General features: G+C 32.5%; 1 protein-coding gene across 1 annotated transcript in view; it reads left to right on the top strand.

The window, feature by feature from the left end:
- LOC140054918 (homeodomain-interacting protein kinase 1-like) overlaps nucleotides 1–20,985 on the top strand; it is a 66,937-nt gene that overhangs the window by 25,149 nt on the left and 20,803 nt on the right. The window contains exons 3-9 of the mRNA XM_072100041.1: nucleotides 1,146–1,269; nucleotides 2,979–3,098; nucleotides 4,929–5,071; nucleotides 18,152–18,280; nucleotides 18,924–19,086; nucleotides 19,709–19,897; nucleotides 20,270–20,422. Of these exons, the coding sequence (XP_071956142.1) occupies nucleotides 1,146–1,269; nucleotides 2,979–3,098; nucleotides 4,929–5,071; nucleotides 18,152–18,280; nucleotides 18,924–19,086; nucleotides 19,709–19,897; nucleotides 20,270–20,422 (1,021 nt within the window). The remainder of the gene's footprint in view (nucleotides 1–1,145; nucleotides 1,270–2,978; nucleotides 3,099–4,928; nucleotides 5,072–18,151; nucleotides 18,281–18,923; nucleotides 19,087–19,708; nucleotides 19,898–20,269; nucleotides 20,423–20,985) is intronic.

The following is a 20,985-nucleotide window of genomic DNA, read 5'->3' as shown; positions in this document are numbered from 1 at the left end:
TCATTATAGTGGTACTTCTTGTGTCTGTTCACTAATAAAGATCGTACTAACAACGTAACAAAGTGAGACACGAAATGTTACGTTGTGATGCTGGACGTCGCGGACCGTTGTGTGGAAAACAAAAAATCGTGGGAAATTGTAATTAGCTTATATTTAACGTTGCTTTGTACTCTATTGTGATGATAAATAAATACAAAATAACTATTGCTGTAGTATATTTTTTAAACTCTGATATGTCAGTGTATTTAAATGTCACACATATTTTAATAAAATGAGCTAGACACCACGATATATTTTTTTTTTAAATCGTTTTTTTTTGCAATTTTTTTTTTCCAACATGTAATAGTATTAACCCATATTATTGTTCTATCATATGATAAAATCATTTTTTAAATAACTATTACCAATTTAGAGTAAACAGCAAACTAACTATCACCAATACTAAAATACCCACTGGCCCCTTAATTTATGGAAACACCCACATGCCTTTTGTGTTGGGGAAAAGCTTGCTGTTTATAATGCGCATCGTTAACTATGCTACCACATGATTCACGGTGCTATTCGCGTTTCCTTGACGTAAATTGGCGGCGTGTAAATGAAACGATTGTTTTCACCAAATTGGTTCCTATTAGCCGTTGTCGACATAGCGATTGGCGGCTAGCGTGGCTAAGCTAAAAAGTACGTATTTTTTCAAAAATTACACTAGCAAACATTTGCTAGTTTTGAAATTTTCAACTAGCAATTATCAAGAATCTACTAGGAAAATGCTAGTTTGCTAGCGTGAATTTCGAGCCCTGTACTAAGTACTATATTAATGGAAGTAGTTGGACAAATTTTTAAAGTTATATTTTTGATGATCTGTCTATTGTGATTGATCAAATTACCTACATTGTGTATGCCTCCTTTACATTGCATTCTAGGGAGAACCAAGCTTTGTATCTGGCTGATAGCCAGTTATTATTTTTTTTCATACGAGAGAGAAAAATTGTTTTTCATACACAAAAAAATGAAAAAGTAATATTGCATGATTGTACTATTGCACGATTGTACTATTGCACACCATGTGACCCACAATCATCCAATCAAATGACAGGAATTTATTTAGGTGGTCTATAATAATAATATATTACATTTTTTGTTTTCAGAGCACCTGAGATCATTCTAGGTCTGCCCTTCTGCGAGGCAATTGATATGTGGTCGCTCGGTTGTGTCATTGCCGAGTTGTTTCTTGGATGGCCTCTTTATCCAGGAGCATCCGAATATGACCAGGTCAGTTTCTGTTCCAAACATATTGTAGCTCTGTCTGCAGTATTAAACTTTATGTGACAATAAAATGTAATTTGTCCATACCGAATATGGACATGATGATGTCATATCAATACCATATTTGGGTATATCACTACTATATTTGGGCACATCACACTTTCTTGTCAAACTACAGTAGTTTGATAGTGTAGACAGAGCCTAAGTTCAAAGTACTTTTGGAAAGTGCATTAACATGTTTCTGAGTATCAACTTGGCTGATGGAAAATGACAGCGAAGTTTACCTTAAGACACGGGTCAAGATATTACTAGTGAACCATCATAATGTAATGATGTTCGATTTATAGAGCTAATACAATCGAAAGATTGTCCCAAAGCGCTGTGAGAAAAAGCAGACAGAAATTGCAAAGAAAAAAGATGGGTTTTTAAGAGTGTTTTGAAAACTGATAGAGGATGCATTTTTAATAGGATCAGGAAGATTGTTTCACATTTTAGGAGCTGCAACTGCAAAAGCTCGATCACCATAGGCGACTGGGTGGAACAAAAAGTGCAGATGGATTAGTGGTCGACCTAAGAGATCTTTTGCAAACTGAAGATCTACGTATAATACAAGTTATGATGCGTGTGTGAACATGTATTTACTGTTGCAGTAAAAATGAAAAGTAAACTAAAAAAAAAATCACTTTTACAATGTTCACACATGTTCATGTTCAAGTGCGGATAACTAAGTAAAAGAGTAGTTGCAATGTATTGATTATTAATTATTGATTATTGTATGGATTAAGGCAAACAAAAATTAATGAATTGAACAAAGGTGATGACGGGTTGTATTTTTTATAAGCTGCCTTTTTTTATGTGTCTAAATAATCCCATACCATATCTTGAAAGTTGATGTGTGATCAATAAATAAATTTGAGGGTAGTACGGTACTTTCCTTATGTAATACAAAGGCATTATATAACAGTAAAAATAAATTTATTTAACAGTTTTAACAGCTTATCATTATCACTTGAGGAGAGTTATGTGTGGTATAAAGTATCTTCCAATAATCCAATACTCATTTTGACCTTTTAACCTTTAACCTTTTGAAACTTGCTCTAATCTTTAGTATATCACAAATTGTATAATTTGGTTAAAGCTCTGTCTACACTATCAAACTAGTTTTACAAAAAAAGTGTGATGTGCCCAAATATGGTAGTAATGCTTAAATATAGTACTGATATGACATAATGTCTATATACAGGTATGGGCACATCACTTTTTTGTCACATAAAGTTTGATAGTGTGTGGACAGAGCTTAAGACTGTTGTTTTAAATTGTGAAAACATAAGTTTTATTTAAGAAATTATAAATTTGATTTGACTTCCTCTTTCTGATGATCCTCGGTGACCACATCAATGTGAAAGATCTCTCACGATACGTCACATGACAGAATCACATGATTATGCAGTTTTTACTGAAACCATAAATCTCTCCTTTAGCCAAAAGATAAACAGATCAAAATAGAACTGCAAAGTTACATAATTTAAATCTTTTGAAGGAAATATTTTGGCAATAAAAGAGATCAAATAAACATTTTTTTTTTGCATTCTTTTGAATTTTAGAATGTCACATACCTATTAATTTTACTTCACAAGAAAATTGTAGCTCGGGCAAATATGTTGACCTTGTTTTTTAAATAAAATGATAAAATGACTTCTATTTTTGCATTTTAGATTCGATACATCTCACAGACACAGGGTTTGCCAGCTGACAGGCTTTTGAGTTCTGCCACAAAAACAACCCGATTCTTCAAACGTGACTGCGACGCTAACTTCCCACTGTGGCGGTTAAAGGTACGTATGAAGGTACCAGCTTATCAATCAGTATCTGGAATAGGATCTTTCTTTGTTGGGTGGATTTACTTCAAGAAGGTGGTTAAATGAAAACGGTGTCATTAGGTGAACCTGATTTTAGCACACTTTGTGAATTAATGTGGTCTATGAATACAAAGTCTTATGGTGATACTTAATACTCTTTCTGGATTTCATGAAATCTTTGCATAAATTTAATATATTAGTTACTTGACATGTACTGTAGTAAGACTAGTGAGTGAGTGTTAAGACAGTGGAACCGTAATACCTTGCCATATTAACATTGGCAAGGCTTTGAGCCTCACTCTCTCCATGGTTCTGGCGGTAGAACGATTCTTCTCGGATAAGGACTATAAACCGTAGGTCCAGTGTACACATCTGACTCATGTTGCACTTTAAAGAACCTAGTACATCTTTCGAGACTAGTAGGAAGTTACCCCAGTCTACTAGTATACAGTCACTCATCAAGAGGGCCCCTTGATTGTCAATATAAGCTGGAGTATTATAAGGTGTAATACAAAAAAAAATAGTTTGCAGTAACAATCGCCACCCAAAAGAAGCTAGCTGAAACATACAGTATTTAGTGTATTTTAAAAGATCACGCAAACTACTGTACTGTATATTGGTGAGCTTGGAGCTTATGGTTTAATACAGCTTTCAGGTTGCATTTTAAAAATCATTGTTCAAAGGTTTGAATGATGAAAAGAATGCCCCACATATTTATTTTAATACTTACAGTATTTAGAAAAAGATATTCATTCATCTATTTGTGTGAAATTCAACTGAAAATATTTAAATTTGTTATTTGGTATTTTTAAGTAATTGTGAATAAAATTGTCTCTTGATTTGTATTATTAATTCTTATAAAAGGTTAAATGTGAATTCCTATCTAATGTGTTTATTATCACAAAATATTAAATATAATTCAAATTTATAAGTAATGGAATTTAAATTAATTTTAGAGAGATGGGTTTGGGGATGTGGGAAACTTTGGATTTGACCCCCTAACTGCTAAAAAAAAATAAATTCATACACATTTGTGGAAGTGATAAAAAAATGAGTAAGCTAGAGAATCATGATTGCTAAATATAGAATGATTTCCTGTTTAATGAAAAACATCTTAGGACGAATGACAGCTTTGCTAAACATTTCATAGAAATGAATGCAACTTGAAATAAACAAGTAAATTGGCAATTAAGCGAAGGTGTACTAATTAGTGTACTGTCCAATCACGCGGTCAGTGTCCAATCACATGGTCACTTGTTGATTAGAGTGGTTTAAGTGTTTCTTCGTTGAAGTCTTCCATTTGTTTATTTTTCATAGATTTAGCAATAAAGTGACAGTATATTAATTTTGAATGGTGATAAAACTAAGTCTACATTATTTGCTCTAATAGGAGAAAGACGTTATTAATATATCTAAAATAAATGACTTGTTTATGTTTAATAAAATAGACAAACCTGAAATGTTTCAGTTAAAATTATAGATGTTGAAATTATTCCTTTTCTAAATTGTATTGATTAAATTTAAAGGTTCTATATTTTGAAGTGTTGGAATATTTGTTTTTTTATGGAAACTCTATTCCAAAGGAGGAGCTCTACTGTTTAAAATCATTGAGATTTTTTCCTGCACTACAACTTCTTTTACATGGCCAATATAAAGCTCTGCCTACAATATAAAACTGTATACGGACATGACGATGTCATATCACTACCATATTTAAGCATCACCACCATATTTGAGCACTAGTTTGATAGTGTAGACAAAGGTTAAGACTAAGTTTTATTTTTGTGTTGTTTTTTTAAATAACAGAAAGCAGAAGAACATGAGGGCGAAACAGGAATTAAATCAAAAGAAGCGCGTAAATATATCTTCAACTGTTTGGATGATATCGCTCAAGTGAACCTACCACCTGATTTAGAAGGAACAGAACTTTTAGCCGAAAAGGCAGACAGGTATGTGTGTATTTTTAATTCTCAAACATCAAACGAAACTATCAACAATTATTGTACACTCTCTCCCAAAAGTAGAATCGCCAGAATTTTTTAAAAGGCCTTGTTCTAGGAGGACAACCAGTTACCAAAAGCAAGACGAAATTTGGCATAAGTACATCCTCTTTAAAAGTGTACAGCTTGTACAACTATGGGTTTGGACAGAACCAATCTTCTTCAAAGCCTAAAGATTGGTTCCCACTATGGCGCAACGTAAGGACGTAAGCTCAACCCAGTCACAAGCGACAGTTCAGATGACATATCATGTTGTGATTGGTCAAGTTGCATTTACAGTCTTGCGTTGTGTCGAAGTTGGAACAAAGCTTAAATAATTTTAAGGCCTTCCACCCTAAGCAAAGCCTAAAGCTCTGTCTACACTATCAAACTTTATGTGACAAAAAATGTGATCACATCACACTTTTTTTGTCAAACTAGTTTGATAGTGTAGACAGAGCTTTATTTCAATGTACCACCTAGTAGCTATTTTATACAGTAACTTTATAACTTATTTTATTTTTCCTCCAACACCCTCAACGTTTTTGACACCCTTCCCTTCCTGCTCTAGTCTCCTAACTGTAGTTATTCCGTGATTTTTAAAGGCCAGGTGCGGGCACAAAATTTCTATTGATCATACATTCCAATAATTATCGATCTACAGTTTCCCCTATGTTTCATAATTTTTGGGATTTTATTTGTGTTACATGAGCTTGTTGAAAATAAGCACTTTCTTATCAGTGGGGGGATAGTTCAAATTACATAGTAAAATCTCTATTCTTTTGTACACAAATTTTGTAAATAGAGAGGCATTTTAAAAAGCTATGAAAAATAAATGGTGTGGTAAAAAATGTTATCAGATGACTAAATATAGGTAATATAACTTGAATATTACATTTCTGATATTTTTATTCAACTTCAGATTTTTATTTTCATGCTATAGCAAAAATTATCCACCGTATATCCACCATCTTTTTTCACCGTCTAGTCACCAACCAGACATGTTATTACATTAGGTTAACTACCTAACTACTGAAAAAAGGTCTTCCTGGTTTTTATGGTAGAATTTTGCCAAATTTTGTATTTGACCATATTAAGGGAAATTCATGTTTTTTCGTCTCGATTTCTGTTACAAATATTTGATTTATGTACAATTAACCAAATATTATATTTAAAATTCATGCCTGTATCTGAGCTTTAAGTATAAACCATGGTTCTTGGCTGTAAACAAAGTTATGGATGGATGAAGTTATTTCTGAACTCGCGTATTAACTGTACTAGTTGGTAATTGTACAAAGCAAAATTGCACTTTACCTGGATTAGGAAAATATGTGATAAAGTTGTATTAAATAGTATTATTTGTTGATCACACAATAATAATTCTGATTCGTAGCTGAACTTTAACATGTTTTTAATCTAAATGAATGCAATATAAAAAACGAACAGTCTCTATCTAAGTGAACTTGGTTTTTGACATAACCATTTTTTCTGGGGTACTGTATATTTAGATTACAAGAATGATGTATATAATTTCATGCCTGAATACACATATTTCGTGGCTCAGAACACAAGATACTTTATGGGTTTTACTTTTAAATATTAAAAACATTATTAATTTTTGTAGATTTTGTTGATAATCCACATTTCTGTCTGTTTTGTCGTGTTCATGCTACTGTACCTATCGTCAAATAATTGAATTCTTGTTTTAAATACAGTAAAGTATGTGTCTGGGCATTGTAACAAATGTTTAGGCCTCATGTTTGACATATTTACAATAAGAATTAGTTAAACATTCATCATTAAAGTGTAGCTACGTAATTAGATGAGGGAAGATTAGTATCTCCTTCGATATGCAAAAATTTGCATGTTAGAACTATAAAATATTCAAAAGCAGAGAAGCAAGTTTTCAAGATAGTTTTTATTATTTTGGTCGACTGTTATTAAAGATGTATTGTCCCCCAAAAACATGAAAAATGAAAATTAATTAAATCAGACTTTGAAGAGGTTATTTTGTAGTTTTAATAAAATCAATCCCTTCCAAAAAAAAAAAAAAAAATACTAAAAAAATAATATTTATTCATATAAAATAACAAAATAAGTGGTCAAATTAAAAAAAAAAAATAATTGGCTGGCGTGGCAGCCAATTTGCCATTTTGACATTTACAGTTTAAAAAAAAGTAGATAACTATTATGTGACATTAAAATCAACAACAAAATTGAAAAAAAAAAATTTTCAGGGGAACAATACATCTTTAAATGGTTTTGTGTATTTCTCCAGATTTTCACCAAAAAAAAAATTGTTTACATATTGAACTTCTGTTTTTAAAGGAAACGTTGTTGCTTCAATCGGCTTAAGATTAACGTGTGGTGAGAATCTTCTTATCACCCTGTACTTAAGATCGTGCAAAGACTTAATCACTTAAGTTTCCATGACACGAATACTGTCTTAGAATAGGAAGGTACTAATAAAAAATTTCACAAAGATGTCACATTGGATGGAAGTTTCAGTAATAATAGATAGTGTTTAATTGGCATAATTTGTGTATTCCAAAAAATGGCACCACTTTTTAGGTACTGTATCTTCACAGTATCATAGGCAAGTTATATGATAGAGCGTCATATATGTATCACATGTGTGTACTGTATTATGGAAGGTTGGTGCCTATGGTATGAGGCAGAGTGTGTAATTCACACGTAACGCAGCATCGTGGAATTTGTCCGACTGGATATAGTGTTGATTGGAAAATGGGTTCAGAATGATTGTTATTTACCTCATAAAATGTTTTTAAAGGATTTGTCTATTAATGTGGATTTGTGAGATTTCACCATTGCTCTTTGCTTTAAGATCCCTGGTGAGCTCTGGTTTCCTGGTAACATGTTTTCATATGTAACTTTATAAGATGCTTAGCCTTGGGAATTTTAGATAGAATCTATTTCGCTGGTGAATACATTAGTTAGGAGTTGTACACTTAATTCCTACTACCTGAATCTGTCTGAAAAAAAAAACACAATAAGGCGTTTTATTTTGATATCAAAAGTTTCAATTCACTCAGTCACAGTCACAGTCAAAATTTACACAAAAAGTATGGTGTCCCCAAATATGGTAGTGATGTATGACATCATGTCTATAAAAATGGACACATCATATTTTTTATAGCTCTATACTGCAGTAGATGATCTTTTAGATATTTTAACTGGGCCTCCATTAAGGTTTTTTTTTAACTAGACAAGAGGACCAATAAAATTACATTTTTACTGATCCTCCTCTCCTTTTACTGGTCACAGAATATGGGCCTATATAATAGGGAGGCCTACAAATAACCAAAATACTGTTAATACCTGAACTTTAAAAAACTAAAAATGAGGTATCGAAAATCAGCCCAGGTGTGAAATATTTTGTAAAGAAATCGCGACAAGGTGAATTGAATAAAATTATTGATATTTCGTCAGATTTTACTGAAATTTGACTATGTAAACTGGTCTGCCATGCATTTAACTGACCATTGGCTGGCGGACCAGTTTTAATCAATGCTTGTTAATTGTCTAGTTTAGTTTAAGTACAGCCCAACCCTTTATAATAGATTAATTGAAAAGAAGCATGTGTACTTATAAACCGAAAGACAGTCTCACTTCCTCTAGATGAATCAAAGAGAGGAAGTTGGCGCCAAGTTCATGGCAGAACGAGAAAAAGTGCGCCATTTAGTAATAAATTTATTTAAAAGATAAAAATAACAAATGGATGACCCACTCAAATTAAAATATGCGAAACTTTTATTTTTGTATTAAATTGAGGGATTTCGGAGATTTGTCATTTACTACTGTACTGCGAGTACCAGGACTATAAACTTGTCAACTGGATACACAATGATTGAAAAATGTTGATCGTCAAATTTTTACACCAGAAAACAATTTGAATATTTTCCTAATTTATTCTTTTTCTGTAACAAAAATACTAACATTCATAAATTTTAAAGAAATATGTTTACTCAGATATTTAAATTATTGATTGACTTTTTTCTGAGTTTGTCAATTTTTATGAAAATATTGAGTGGGCTTATATCAAAGGTTGGGCTATACCTGTATTTATTACAGAACCTGTCTACTCTCTGTAGGTGTAGAGAAATCCTGGATCTGGTTCATTCACCATTCAGTCACTCCTCACAAGATAAGCCTAGTCAAAATTGCCCAATAGTTTATTCTGTGTTGAATGATTTAAAAGAGAAGAAGTAAAAGGTGTTTAATTCTAATTTTATACTATAGAACGTTTTATAATTAAATTATTTTATTAAATTTCTGTATTTTCACCGATTGCATAATTTCAATGACTTTTGTTACTGTACATTGAGTTTAAATTGGAATGGAATCCTCCGTTTTCATGTACCTGTACAAAATAAAACATTGGTATAACATTATTATAGGAACCACCTGACGTTTAAGCGTGGTTCCCACTAGAACGCACTGTAACGATGTATTGCATAATCACAAGTGGGAACTGACAACGCAATACTGTACTGTAGGTTTGATTTCACGCAGGTGGGGGAAAACACAAATATTGAAGGGCATTTTCTTGCGTTTTGTAGGTTGCGTTATGTTGTCACTTGTGTCTCTAGTGGGAACCAAGCTTTAGAGTTTCGGTAGACCTCCAACATAGTATATGTTCACACACAGTATACTGTATGAGTCACTTATCAAGGTCAATTTCTTGTTCACACATGAAACTTCAAACCTAGATAAATAGAGAAATTAATTAGTTTTTAATCAGAATGAGGTCAATTTGATAACTAGGTCATGAGACCTTGTAACGAAACCTTAATAAAGAAATAAAATATCTTTCATTATCTATAAATACCAACTGTTCATGGATTGAATGTGATTTGATGTACTGTAGTTTAGGTTACTCTTTAATTTATTTAAACAGTTTTTAATGATGAAGCTGAATGTTTTGATCAAACTCTAAAGCTCTGTCTACACTATCAAACTAATTTGACAAAAAAAAAATGTAAGTTTCTTCAAAGTCTCCAAGCACTGTACCCTAATTCTCATAGAATTGTGTAATAACTAATACTGTAATTACCATAGAGAAAGAAGCGTTTTTGTCTACACTATCAAACTAGTGTGACAAAAAAGTGTAATGTGCTCAAATATGGTATTGATATGCTCAAATATGGTAGTGATATGACATCATCATGTCCATATATGGGCACATCACATTGTTTTGTCACATAAAGTTTGATAGTGTAGACATACAACACTGTACATTAGCTTAACTAGCCGCATTGTGCAACAAACGCCTTTAGAACTTTTGTAATTTGATTGTGTCTACAGTATGAATATTCTTCAGTTTAATGCTTGTTTGAGATCATTAAAATTAAAAACATTTTAAACATTTTTTAAATCTTTAAAGAAATACAAAAAGAATTGTTGATACGTCATCTGTCACAATTATTAGCTTTTTAACAATTTATTTAACATTAAAAGGATCTTTTGAGTGAAGGCGTGTTGTGCAGCGTGCTGGCCGTTAGATTTCGGATCGTTAAATTGTGGTTCGAATCCAATACTCGCCGCATTGCTTGTATCCTTTAAGAAAGACACTTTAAATTTAATACTGTACATTTGCCTCTCTCCACCCAGGTGTATAAATGGGAACCCGGTTTATAGATCAAGACACAACTTTGCGCTGATTACTAGCTACATTTATGAAAGTATGTTTCCATGCGTGTTTGATAAAAAAAAATGCCCGGGGTAATAATGTGCAGCACATCGAGAGCTTGCTTATGCCCTATATAAGAATGTCTATTATATTATTATTTTAAATTGTTAGCACTTTTAAATACGAGTAACTGTAGTGTTAGTTCGGGTATTTCCTAGACTAAGTACATACAGTAAAGTAACTAACTGTAAACAGTGTGTTACTAAAAACATTACAACATTAATAATGTATAGTATTTTGCATTTTTAAATTTAGATTATCTGAGAATGATGTTAGGGATTTCGAAAAACTGCTTGTTTTTTTACCCAAACATTGGCAGGTTATTTCCACAAGCTTGATGGCTGTTTTGCTAATGAATTTCTCACCTCAGTGACGAAAATTGAATATTAAATTTATCAGCTAAGCAGTTTGTAGAATACAGTGACCTGTGCGAACCATGTTTGTCAGTGAATCCAACTGTGTGCAAATTTAGTGTTGATGAATATTATTGAGTTTGCTAGACTCCTTAACTTCTCATTAAATGGTGGATGAACTTCTTGATTAATTAACTCCCTAGCTGTTTGTGATTTAATAAGTTGTTATCTACAGTCATGGCTAAATAAAACAAAATGTTTTCTACAATATAATTTGAGGGCCTGTTTCTACTGGTTTATGGGGTAGATATGGAAAAAAGGGATTCGGGGTGGGTTGAGCTTGTTGAGGCAGGTTGATTGAGTAGTACTTTAGTTATTTAAAGTGTCACAAATTGTACTGCCAAATTAAAGCATTTCGACACCGTGGCAAACAGCTAAAAATGGAAATAATTTGAATACTATAATATTGAAATTTGGACGCAAAATAAATTAAGTGAAGTATTATGTAACGTAATGTGAGAGAATTCACTCCATAATTTTTGTGAGTATTCCAAATAAACTCAAATTAATATAGTTTGCGTTTAATCAAATAATTGAATTTAAAAATCATATAAACTACAGCATTGTATGTATCAAAATTATTAACACGATCGTCTGTACAGTATTAATCAAAAGGGATTTTTTAAATGGAAAAGTTTAAACAGTTTTATTGTTTTTTGTATTAACGCTGGGAGACGACATGTTTTTGTAATATCAAAAATGATGATGAGATTTCTCGTAAAGTGATTGAGAGTCGTCCTAGTTCTAAGATAGCCATCGATGTCATCTTCAGAAAAACTATTTAGTAAATTAAAAATCGGTAATGAATATTTAAAATTCTTTTCAGTAGAAATTGATTAAGAATAAGTTCATCTTTTAATCACTTTCTATTTTTTTTAAAATATGATTTGAAATGTAAATTATACAATAATTACAGTTAAACAAATAATTTGTTAACATCAGTTTTACGAAGAATTAACGCTATAATTTCTCAGAAGCCAATAGAGAAGGGATTTTTAACAGTTTTCTAATGTGGGCCGATTGTAATTAATAAATCAGGATGCGAGCCAGATAGAGCATAGCGTTGTAGGTGGGATCCAAGAGCGCCCCCATAAGGTTTCACGCACTTTTTATGTCTTACATTTTTGTTCAAATTGTATTGTAGCTCTTTGCGTGGCCTTTCAAACAAAATCGCTGTGTCTCGACCTACAGTAGGCCAGGCAACATTCTCCCTTATTTGCTATTCCTACTCCTACTACTGTATTTGTCAGACTTACAAAATAAAATGAAACCAATTTTGTTGATACAGTTTTTACAAAAGCCTTACTCACCCGAATGTTTTATTGTTATAATACTGTATGGCCACCTGAAAACGTAAAGGCTATAAACCAAGATAATACGGTATATAAATACAGTCTCGCGCAATTATCGACCAATTAGCAGCTTTTAAAATTGAAAACTGAAGGCCATTGGAAGAATAACAATGTAACAGTTATCATAGCATTTTGTATGTTTTCAATATCACTGATGAACTTTAACATTTGTCTGATTGGTCACTTTGATTAGATTTCTTAATGAGAGCCTGGTGACCTTTCAACATATCAGTAGACATCGTCACTGTTAATTTGAAGCACACACATTTGTGAAAATGTTAATCTTTAAGTAAATAAAAAGATCATAACAACAACGAAGGCTTTATGCTGGCTTAGTACTTGTTTTTAAATATTTTATTATGTTCAGACTTGTAGTGTTACTGTTTCTTACCTAACACAAGGTGTAGTTTCTTGACATAACATAATCATGTTCAGACTTGTAGTGTTACTGTTTCTTACCTAACACAAGGTGTAGTTTCTTGACATAACATAATCATGTTCAGACTCGTAGTGTTACTGTTTCTTACCTAACACAAGGTGTAGTTTCTTGACATAACATAATCCTGTTCAGACTCGTAGTGTTAACATTTCTTATCTAGCACAAAGTGTAGTTTCTTACATAACACAAGGTGTATGTTAATCATGTTCAGATGCTTGATGTTAATATTTCTATACCTATAACACAAGGTGTATGTTAATCTTTGGCATTAGTTATACACGACCAACTTACCTACAACCTACTGTACAGTAATGTGTACAGTAGTAATAGTATTTAAAGCATGAAATATGCATGTTTTGTTTTATCTACAGTATGCTTTTAATTAAAATTAAAACATTGATTTTGTTAATGATAAATAACAATTCATTTAGCAGATTATGCCTTAATTTTTATAGAGCATTTAGAAAGTAGAAAGTTAAGGAAAATGTAATGGCAAAAAAGACAAATTTAAAACTATTCTAAAGCTCTGTCTACTCTATCTAATTAATTTGACAAAAAAAAGTGTATGCTCAAATATGGTAGTGATGAATGATAAGCCCAAATATGGTAGATATACTGTAACATTATCATGTTCATATGGGCACATTACATTTTTTTGTCACATAAAGTTTGATAGTGTAGAGAGAGTTTAACAATCTGTGATTCCAGATTTTCTATGGAATTTTAATTATATTGACTGTACTAATACTATGTTCAATCTGGTTAGTTTATAATAAACAACAAAATATGTAATTGTTTTATCTTTAAATTATCAAATTCTACTGAACTTTATCAGACCTTCTTGCCATTGTTTCTGTAACTCTTTTGTCCATCTTTGTGCAATGAGTTATTATATAAATATGTTTATTGATTTGGACGAATTGTAACAATGAGAGTTGGAGACATATTGTGCTAATCCAGCATGCCATAGGACTTTCACTGTTGGCTCATAAGGCTAACAGAGGTTCAAGGCTAGCCACTGAAGGCGCCCCTAGACCAGTATTATAGAGTAGACTCTGCTGGGTCATCAGTGCAGCCTAGCTGGCGGCTTAGGCATGACCTCATAATGTGTTGGATGTAATCATTTTTTTAGCCTTTGTTGGTCATACTGCAGTAGAATTATTCTACTGCAGTTACTGCAGTAATACATTTTGTTTAATTGTTTACCAGTTTAATGCAATTATTTAGCAAGCTTTTTGATGTAATCATACACACTGTTTATTGCAGTAACTGCTTTATAAACTTCTAAATTTCAACAAAAATGATACTGTACGTTACTGCAGTAAAAAATGTAGTAACTGCAGTATAATTATTTTGACATGATCCCTGAATATCTGTCTTGTATTTTAAACAATCATGTCCTGTAAACACTCAAAAGCTTTTACAGCAAGTCTTGAGGTTTGAAAAACAGATTTACGGTACTTCACGTGTAGATGAGTATTGCGCAATACAGACTTCTGTCCATTAAACAGAGAGCGTCATTCTTATCCAGGGCTGCTTTGCAAAAGCCTTTGTAATTCATTTACGACGTAGGCCGGTAGATAACGACAGATTGAGCCAGGAATATTGAATCTAAACATCTTTTCTTTGCATGTAATTACATTTTGTTTAACCATCGTCATTAGAAATATAGTATGATTCACATATTTAAATTTTGTTTGTTGTTTGCTCCATGTATAAATCTAAAGTAAAAATAGAGGAAAATTTGAAATATTATGATAAAACTAAAAATAATTTGTAAAACAAAATACAAATATTAAATTAAATTTTAAATTTTTTTTTATAGATAACCCTAGATGGACATTTATATAATTGTATTTAAAACTGGTTTTATATTTTCAAATTTGAATAATATGATAAAACTAAGAATAATTTCAAATACAAATATTAAATTCAATTTTAACATTTTTTTATAGATAACCCTAGATGGACATTTTATAATTGTATATTAACAGTGTGATGATAATTACACAAAAAAATATTTTATTTTGTTCTTGATGCCTTCTAGGTTTTTTTATTAGTTATATCTTGTATAAAAATCACGCATATTAATTGTATAAAACTGCTTATATTTTCTGCTTGATGGAATTTAATTCTTCGTTACTGTTATTAAACCAGAAATTTATCCTGACTCCGCTAATAACATTTGCATATTTTGTTGGTTTTATGCCAGTAAAGACAGACATGTTTAATTGCGTAAAACTGCACTTTTTGCCAGACAGAAATTTAACCTGTACTAATCCTGTTCTCTTAATACGGTCTATAAGCTTTCATGTAACTAACTCTAACTGTAGATTATATTAATTATGTTTTATGTATCATAATGTTATCATAATGTTATCAACATTAATCATCACGCCGTTAATCTACTGACCTCGTCTACAATGAATGTGCTAGAAATATTAAACCTCTCGGTTATGCAAATACAGCTATTAATGTCATTTTGTCTGCGTCACAATGACATGACCAGAAATACAACTATGCACATTCACTTTAGTTGTTCTCTTTCGATGTTGAATAGTAAATCTCGAGATATAGCTTATTCTGCGTTCAAATACAAAAATACATGGGTTAAATGTCAGATATATCCTTGTTCCTATTGAAGGTATTCAAGTTAACAACACAGAGTTACACAAGCACAATGTTGGTTGTGATGTGACTCAGATATGATTCGGATCAGCTTAACTCTGATCTATGCATGCTTAACTCTGATCTATGCATGATTAACTCTTGTGCGTGTGAACACTGCTGATGTTGTCCTTTCACAATTTTATTTCATGTGTTTTGTAATTGTTAATTTGCAGTATGTCGAAACTGCAGAGACTCCTTTCAATATTTTTTTGAGTTGTATAAAATTATAAAAGAATACCTAAATATATTAATTTTGAATTTTAAAAAACAGTAAAATAATCACCATTCATGGTACTGTATTTACTGTACAGTCTAAATGTATTTGTCTACCTTGAATTAAGAGTATCGTTTTATGACATTACTGCCTATCTGCTAGGCATATAAATCTATTCCAAAACAACATGCAAGGCTGCCAGGACCTCTAACATCCTGTTTACTACTAGTTACTGATAATAAATCCAGGGGCATTTAAGAGGGCTTGAATGAATCAAGCCTAAAAAATAACCACAGTTTGACAAACTTGTATTCTCAATGTGGATGGCATTTCAAGGCTGTCGTTTGAATGAGAGTCCCAAAGTTTTAAACCCAGATGGATTCCCTAGGCAGGCGCATACTGTAGGTTTCCAAGCCAGGGGTTTCTGGGCCTCGAGTTTGCACTTTTAGTAGTAAAGTACTTGTCTGAGGAACTTGAGCATTTTAAGGCTGTTGTATGAATGAAAGTCCCAAAGTTTTTAAACCCATATGGATTCCCTAGGCAGGTTCACTGAGATTTCCAGCTAGGCTTGGGGTTTCTGGGCCTCTAGTAGTAGTAAAGTACTTGTCTGAGGCACTTGAGCAATTCAAGTGCTAATAGATATTTAAATTATGAATCATTACGGCAAGATTAAGCAACTCACTCTGTATCATTAATATGTACCAATATACAACAAGTAAATCACTTAATAAAAATAGGTCATGCATTGTAAATATAAGATCCTAATGTAAATAAAGTCATATTGTACATATGTAAATATAAGGTCTTGCATATGTAAATATAAGGTCATGCATATATAAATACTACGCTCACGCTAAGGTCAAATTTTCTTTCGCAAAATTTTGCCAAAGGTCACTGATTTTTTTTCGCCAAATTGAAAATTCTTTAGCAAATTTTAAAAACCATGAAAATGGCTACATTTTTTGCTAGATACATCAAATAAATATATTGTCTTGTATTGTTTTTATCTTTATTCATTCTGTGAATGTGATTAAAATACAAATAAAACATGACTGCATTAAAATATGTTAGACCTACTGCAGCCTCACCGTCCTGACGCAATACCAGTCGCCATGGCCATAGCCTATAGGAGGCCTATTCAACGGTTGACTATGCCACAGTCGAGTCATGTATGATCGGCGTCGGGCCTCTATCAATTATCAGCATATGCAGCCTGCCTGGATTTGTTTTGTTTGTTTTGTTTGTTTGTTTGTTTTATCTTTATACTGGGTGACCTCTTCAGTCAAAGACTGATCTCCCAGAGGGCCCAGTTGGTGATCAGTGGCTGGGATGTACTAGTACACCGGGGTAACCCCCTACTCGTCTCGAAAGATGTACTAGGTTCTTTAAAGTGCACACGAGCAAGTTGTGTACACTGGACCTACGGTTTATAGTCCTTATCCGAGAAGACTCGTTCTACCACCAGAACCATGGAGTGAGTGAGCTTCAAACCCCTGCCGATGTTATGGCTACGTGATTACGGTTCCACTGTCTTAACCGCTCGGCCACTCACTCACTTTTATCACAAACAATATAAAATAAGAAATAGTTTTCATTCATGTTTTATTTTATATGCTTTTTATTCACTCGCGAAAACATCGTAACGAACTACGACGTCGGCGGAATGTCCATGCGCATGTTTGTTATTGCGCGATATTTTCATGAAACACATGCGCAGTTTGTTTGTTTGTTCGTAATTACAATTACTGCGCATGTCTATTCATAAAATGAATTCTCCTTAGTCGGGCGCGTGTACATTTACAGATAACGCGATTTACAACTACTCCCCTTTACAATGAATAAGCCTCTTAACGGAAAACTTGTTTTAATTTATTTGAGTGACGCGAAAAAAATGTCATTGATGGCAAGTAACGCTACATCGCTGTCACTTATTATAGGCTGGCAACGACGGCGCCGAAGTCGTTTGAAGAAGTTTTGCGAATGATATAATAATTTTTTTTTTTTGCAAATTGACAACTCCAATCTCAAGTTGCGAAAACGCGAATGGGTAGCGTGAGCATAGAAATATAAGGTCATGCATATACAGTATGTAAATATAAGGTCATGCATATGTAAGTGTAAGTCATGCATATGTAAGTGTAAGTCATGCATATGTAAATATAAGTTTGACATAAGTAAATATACAGAAATTATTCTTTCTTATAATCAATATTTAATCTGTTCTCTTTGTTTTTTTGTTTTTATTATTGCAGACGAGAGTTTGTGGATTTATTGAAAAGGATGTTAACAATTGACGCCGAGAAGAGGATCACGCCTCTCGAGGCGCTAAATCACTCATTTGTGACCCTCTCGCACCTCGGAGAGTATGCTCATTGTAAACAGTAAGTAAAAGTGACCCATAGGTAACCTCACCTGTTTCTTTTTACGTGCAATTTCCTATGTTTAGAAAATTAATGTGAGTCACTGTGTATGAAATTTTATTTGCTATTTAACATTATTCATTTTATTTTGCATTTATCTACAGTAGGAGGTTTTTTTTAACTGTAGTTTTGGTTAGCCAGTCTAGAAACTTCATAATGGTCTTCCACCAAGCTAAATTTAGGACTATCAGCCACTTAAAGAAGTCTTAAGCTCTGTCTACACTATCAAACTTTATGTGACAAAAAAATGCCCATATGTACATGATGATGTCATATCACTACCATATTTGGGCATATCACTTTCATATTTGGGCATATCACATTTGTTGTCAACCTAGTTGATAGTGTAGACAGACCTTTAAACTAACTTTTAAATTTATGATTGGAATTCACCATGAATGAAGTGTCCAAAAAACTATTTTCCCAACCCCTCAAGCCCTTGCCATATCTTCCACTCCACTACTTCTGAACTCTCCCACGCCCTCTCCATATCGATGTTTGTATTGAATAAGAAATGCCATTTAAAACAAATATTTTTCATAAACCAGAAAAAAAAATCAATACTAAAAAGATTCAAAATTAAGTTTTATTCAACTCGTTTCAGTATAAAGAAGTCGGCTCAGATGATGGACGTTTGTAAAAGACGCATTCCACTCTACAACATGACAGAAACCATTCAGTCTTCATTCCCAGGATTCAGTGCAACAACATCCAATGCTAACTTAAATGTCGCTATTAACAACCAAATTAATGCGTTCCAGAACCAGGTAAAATTATACATACCAATGATTATTTTTTTCTTACTGATAACAGATCTTTCTTTTTTCTTACTTTTCTATTTTTTACATATGAAACACATTATGCACAATGCAAATTGATTTATTTATTAATTTTATGTATATATTCAAATAAAATGCAGTTTAAGTTTATTTTTCTGTTTTATCCAGGCAAATGCCAAACTAATTCAAATTGTCTAGGACTATAGCCTATTGAGAATAGGGAAAAGAAAGTTACTAACAGTTTTACAGAACTTGTCCAAATTGGTATTAGCCTTCTAGATCAAAGGTCCTATTTATATTCCATACCTTTTTATATTTCATAATTGAAAACAAATTCAGAGAAGACTTTGCCTCCTAACTGTAACCCATCCAGTCTGAAAAAAAATGTTTCGTTTTCACGCGGCAGTGCACCAATCGATATGTGCGTAATGAAAACAAAACATTGATGTTCGATTCGCCGAACCGAACCGTGCCGGGACAGTTGTGAAAGACACTTTACTAGTGTTCAACAAAACATGTGTCATCCATCCTTATTTGCTGATTCCCCCTCCCCGCTAAATGTTTCTGTAGATTTCTGAATTTTCTAAATTTGATTTTTTTTGTATTGTAGAGGTCAGCTCAGTCTTTAGCAAGTACCTCTCACCAGACAGCCCCAGAGTTCCCCTTCCTTCAGTATCACCTCCAATCTGGTCCCTACATCCCTTATCAACCACCGCAGATTGCTCAGCGTGTAGCAGGCAGTGCACAGGGCTCACAACAACGGAATGGTCAATACCCACGACCGGACCCTTTCCAGCAGGTAAGAGGTCAAATGTTTACAAATATATCAGTATGTACCTATGTTGCAGTTGTATGATATAACCTAAAATGCATTAAACCAGGTTTAAGATTAAACAAAATGTAGAGATTTTGACATCGCTCTAAAGCTCTGTCTACACTATCAAACTTTGTGTGACAAAAAAAATGTGATGTGCCCATATATGAACATGATGATGTCATAGCTTTACCATATTTAGACATATCACTACCATATTTGGGCACATCACATTTTTTATTTTCAAACTAGTTTGATAGTGTAGACAGAGCTTAAAACAGAATTCTTATTATGAATTGTATTAATAAGTGGTATATTAATTTGATACTGATGATATACATTGTTTATTATTGTTAGTCTTTGCAAATGTCATCGTTTGTGTGCCCTCCGGGATTGCAAGGTATATCCTCACCTACCAAGCAAGGTTATCCAATCAGAGTGGACAATCCTGTAGCAATGTTACCACAGCAACATCAATCAATAACTATCCAATCACAGGTGTTCAACCAGGTGAGTTCGGTTAAACTTTGTCTGCTTGACATCATTAAAGTGAATTTTGTAAAACCCCAATTAAAGATGCATTGTCACCCTGAAAAATAATTTTTACATTTTTGTTGTTGAATATGCCATTTTAATGTCACATAATCATTATCCACTTTGACCAAAAATTGGATCTAAACAAAATTTAGTTACCTGAAAAAACTGTAATGTAAAGCAAAAAAAGGTCAAATTGGCTGCCAGCCAATGGATTTTTGGTTGAATTTAAAAATTTATCTTATTTTATGAGTGAAAACAATTTTTTTTCCTTTTATTTTCTACGAAAGTTATTGTCTTTGTTAGAACTACAAAATAACCTTTTCAAAGTCTGATTTAATTAATCTTCATTTTTCATGTTTTTTTGGGGACAAAACAATAATAACTACCGGAGGTATTCAACTTAATTTGTTTTCCCCATCATCAGACGATATTAAAAGTTTGTTTCAGCAAGCCTGTCTCTATCATTTCTCGTAATAATTGAATATTTATTAAATAGTTTTATTTGTCGCAAACAAGTAAGGTAAGCAAATAAAAAG

Source organism: Antedon mediterranea, chromosome 7 (genome assembly GCF_964355755.1).
Source record: "Antedon mediterranea chromosome 7, ecAntMedi1.1, whole genome shotgun sequence".
NCBI lineage: Eukaryota > Metazoa > Echinodermata > Crinoidea > Comatulida > Antedonidae > Antedon > Antedon mediterranea.
The sequence above is the reverse complement of the archived record's forward strand: the minus strand, read 5'-3'. Positions and strand labels throughout refer to the sequence as shown.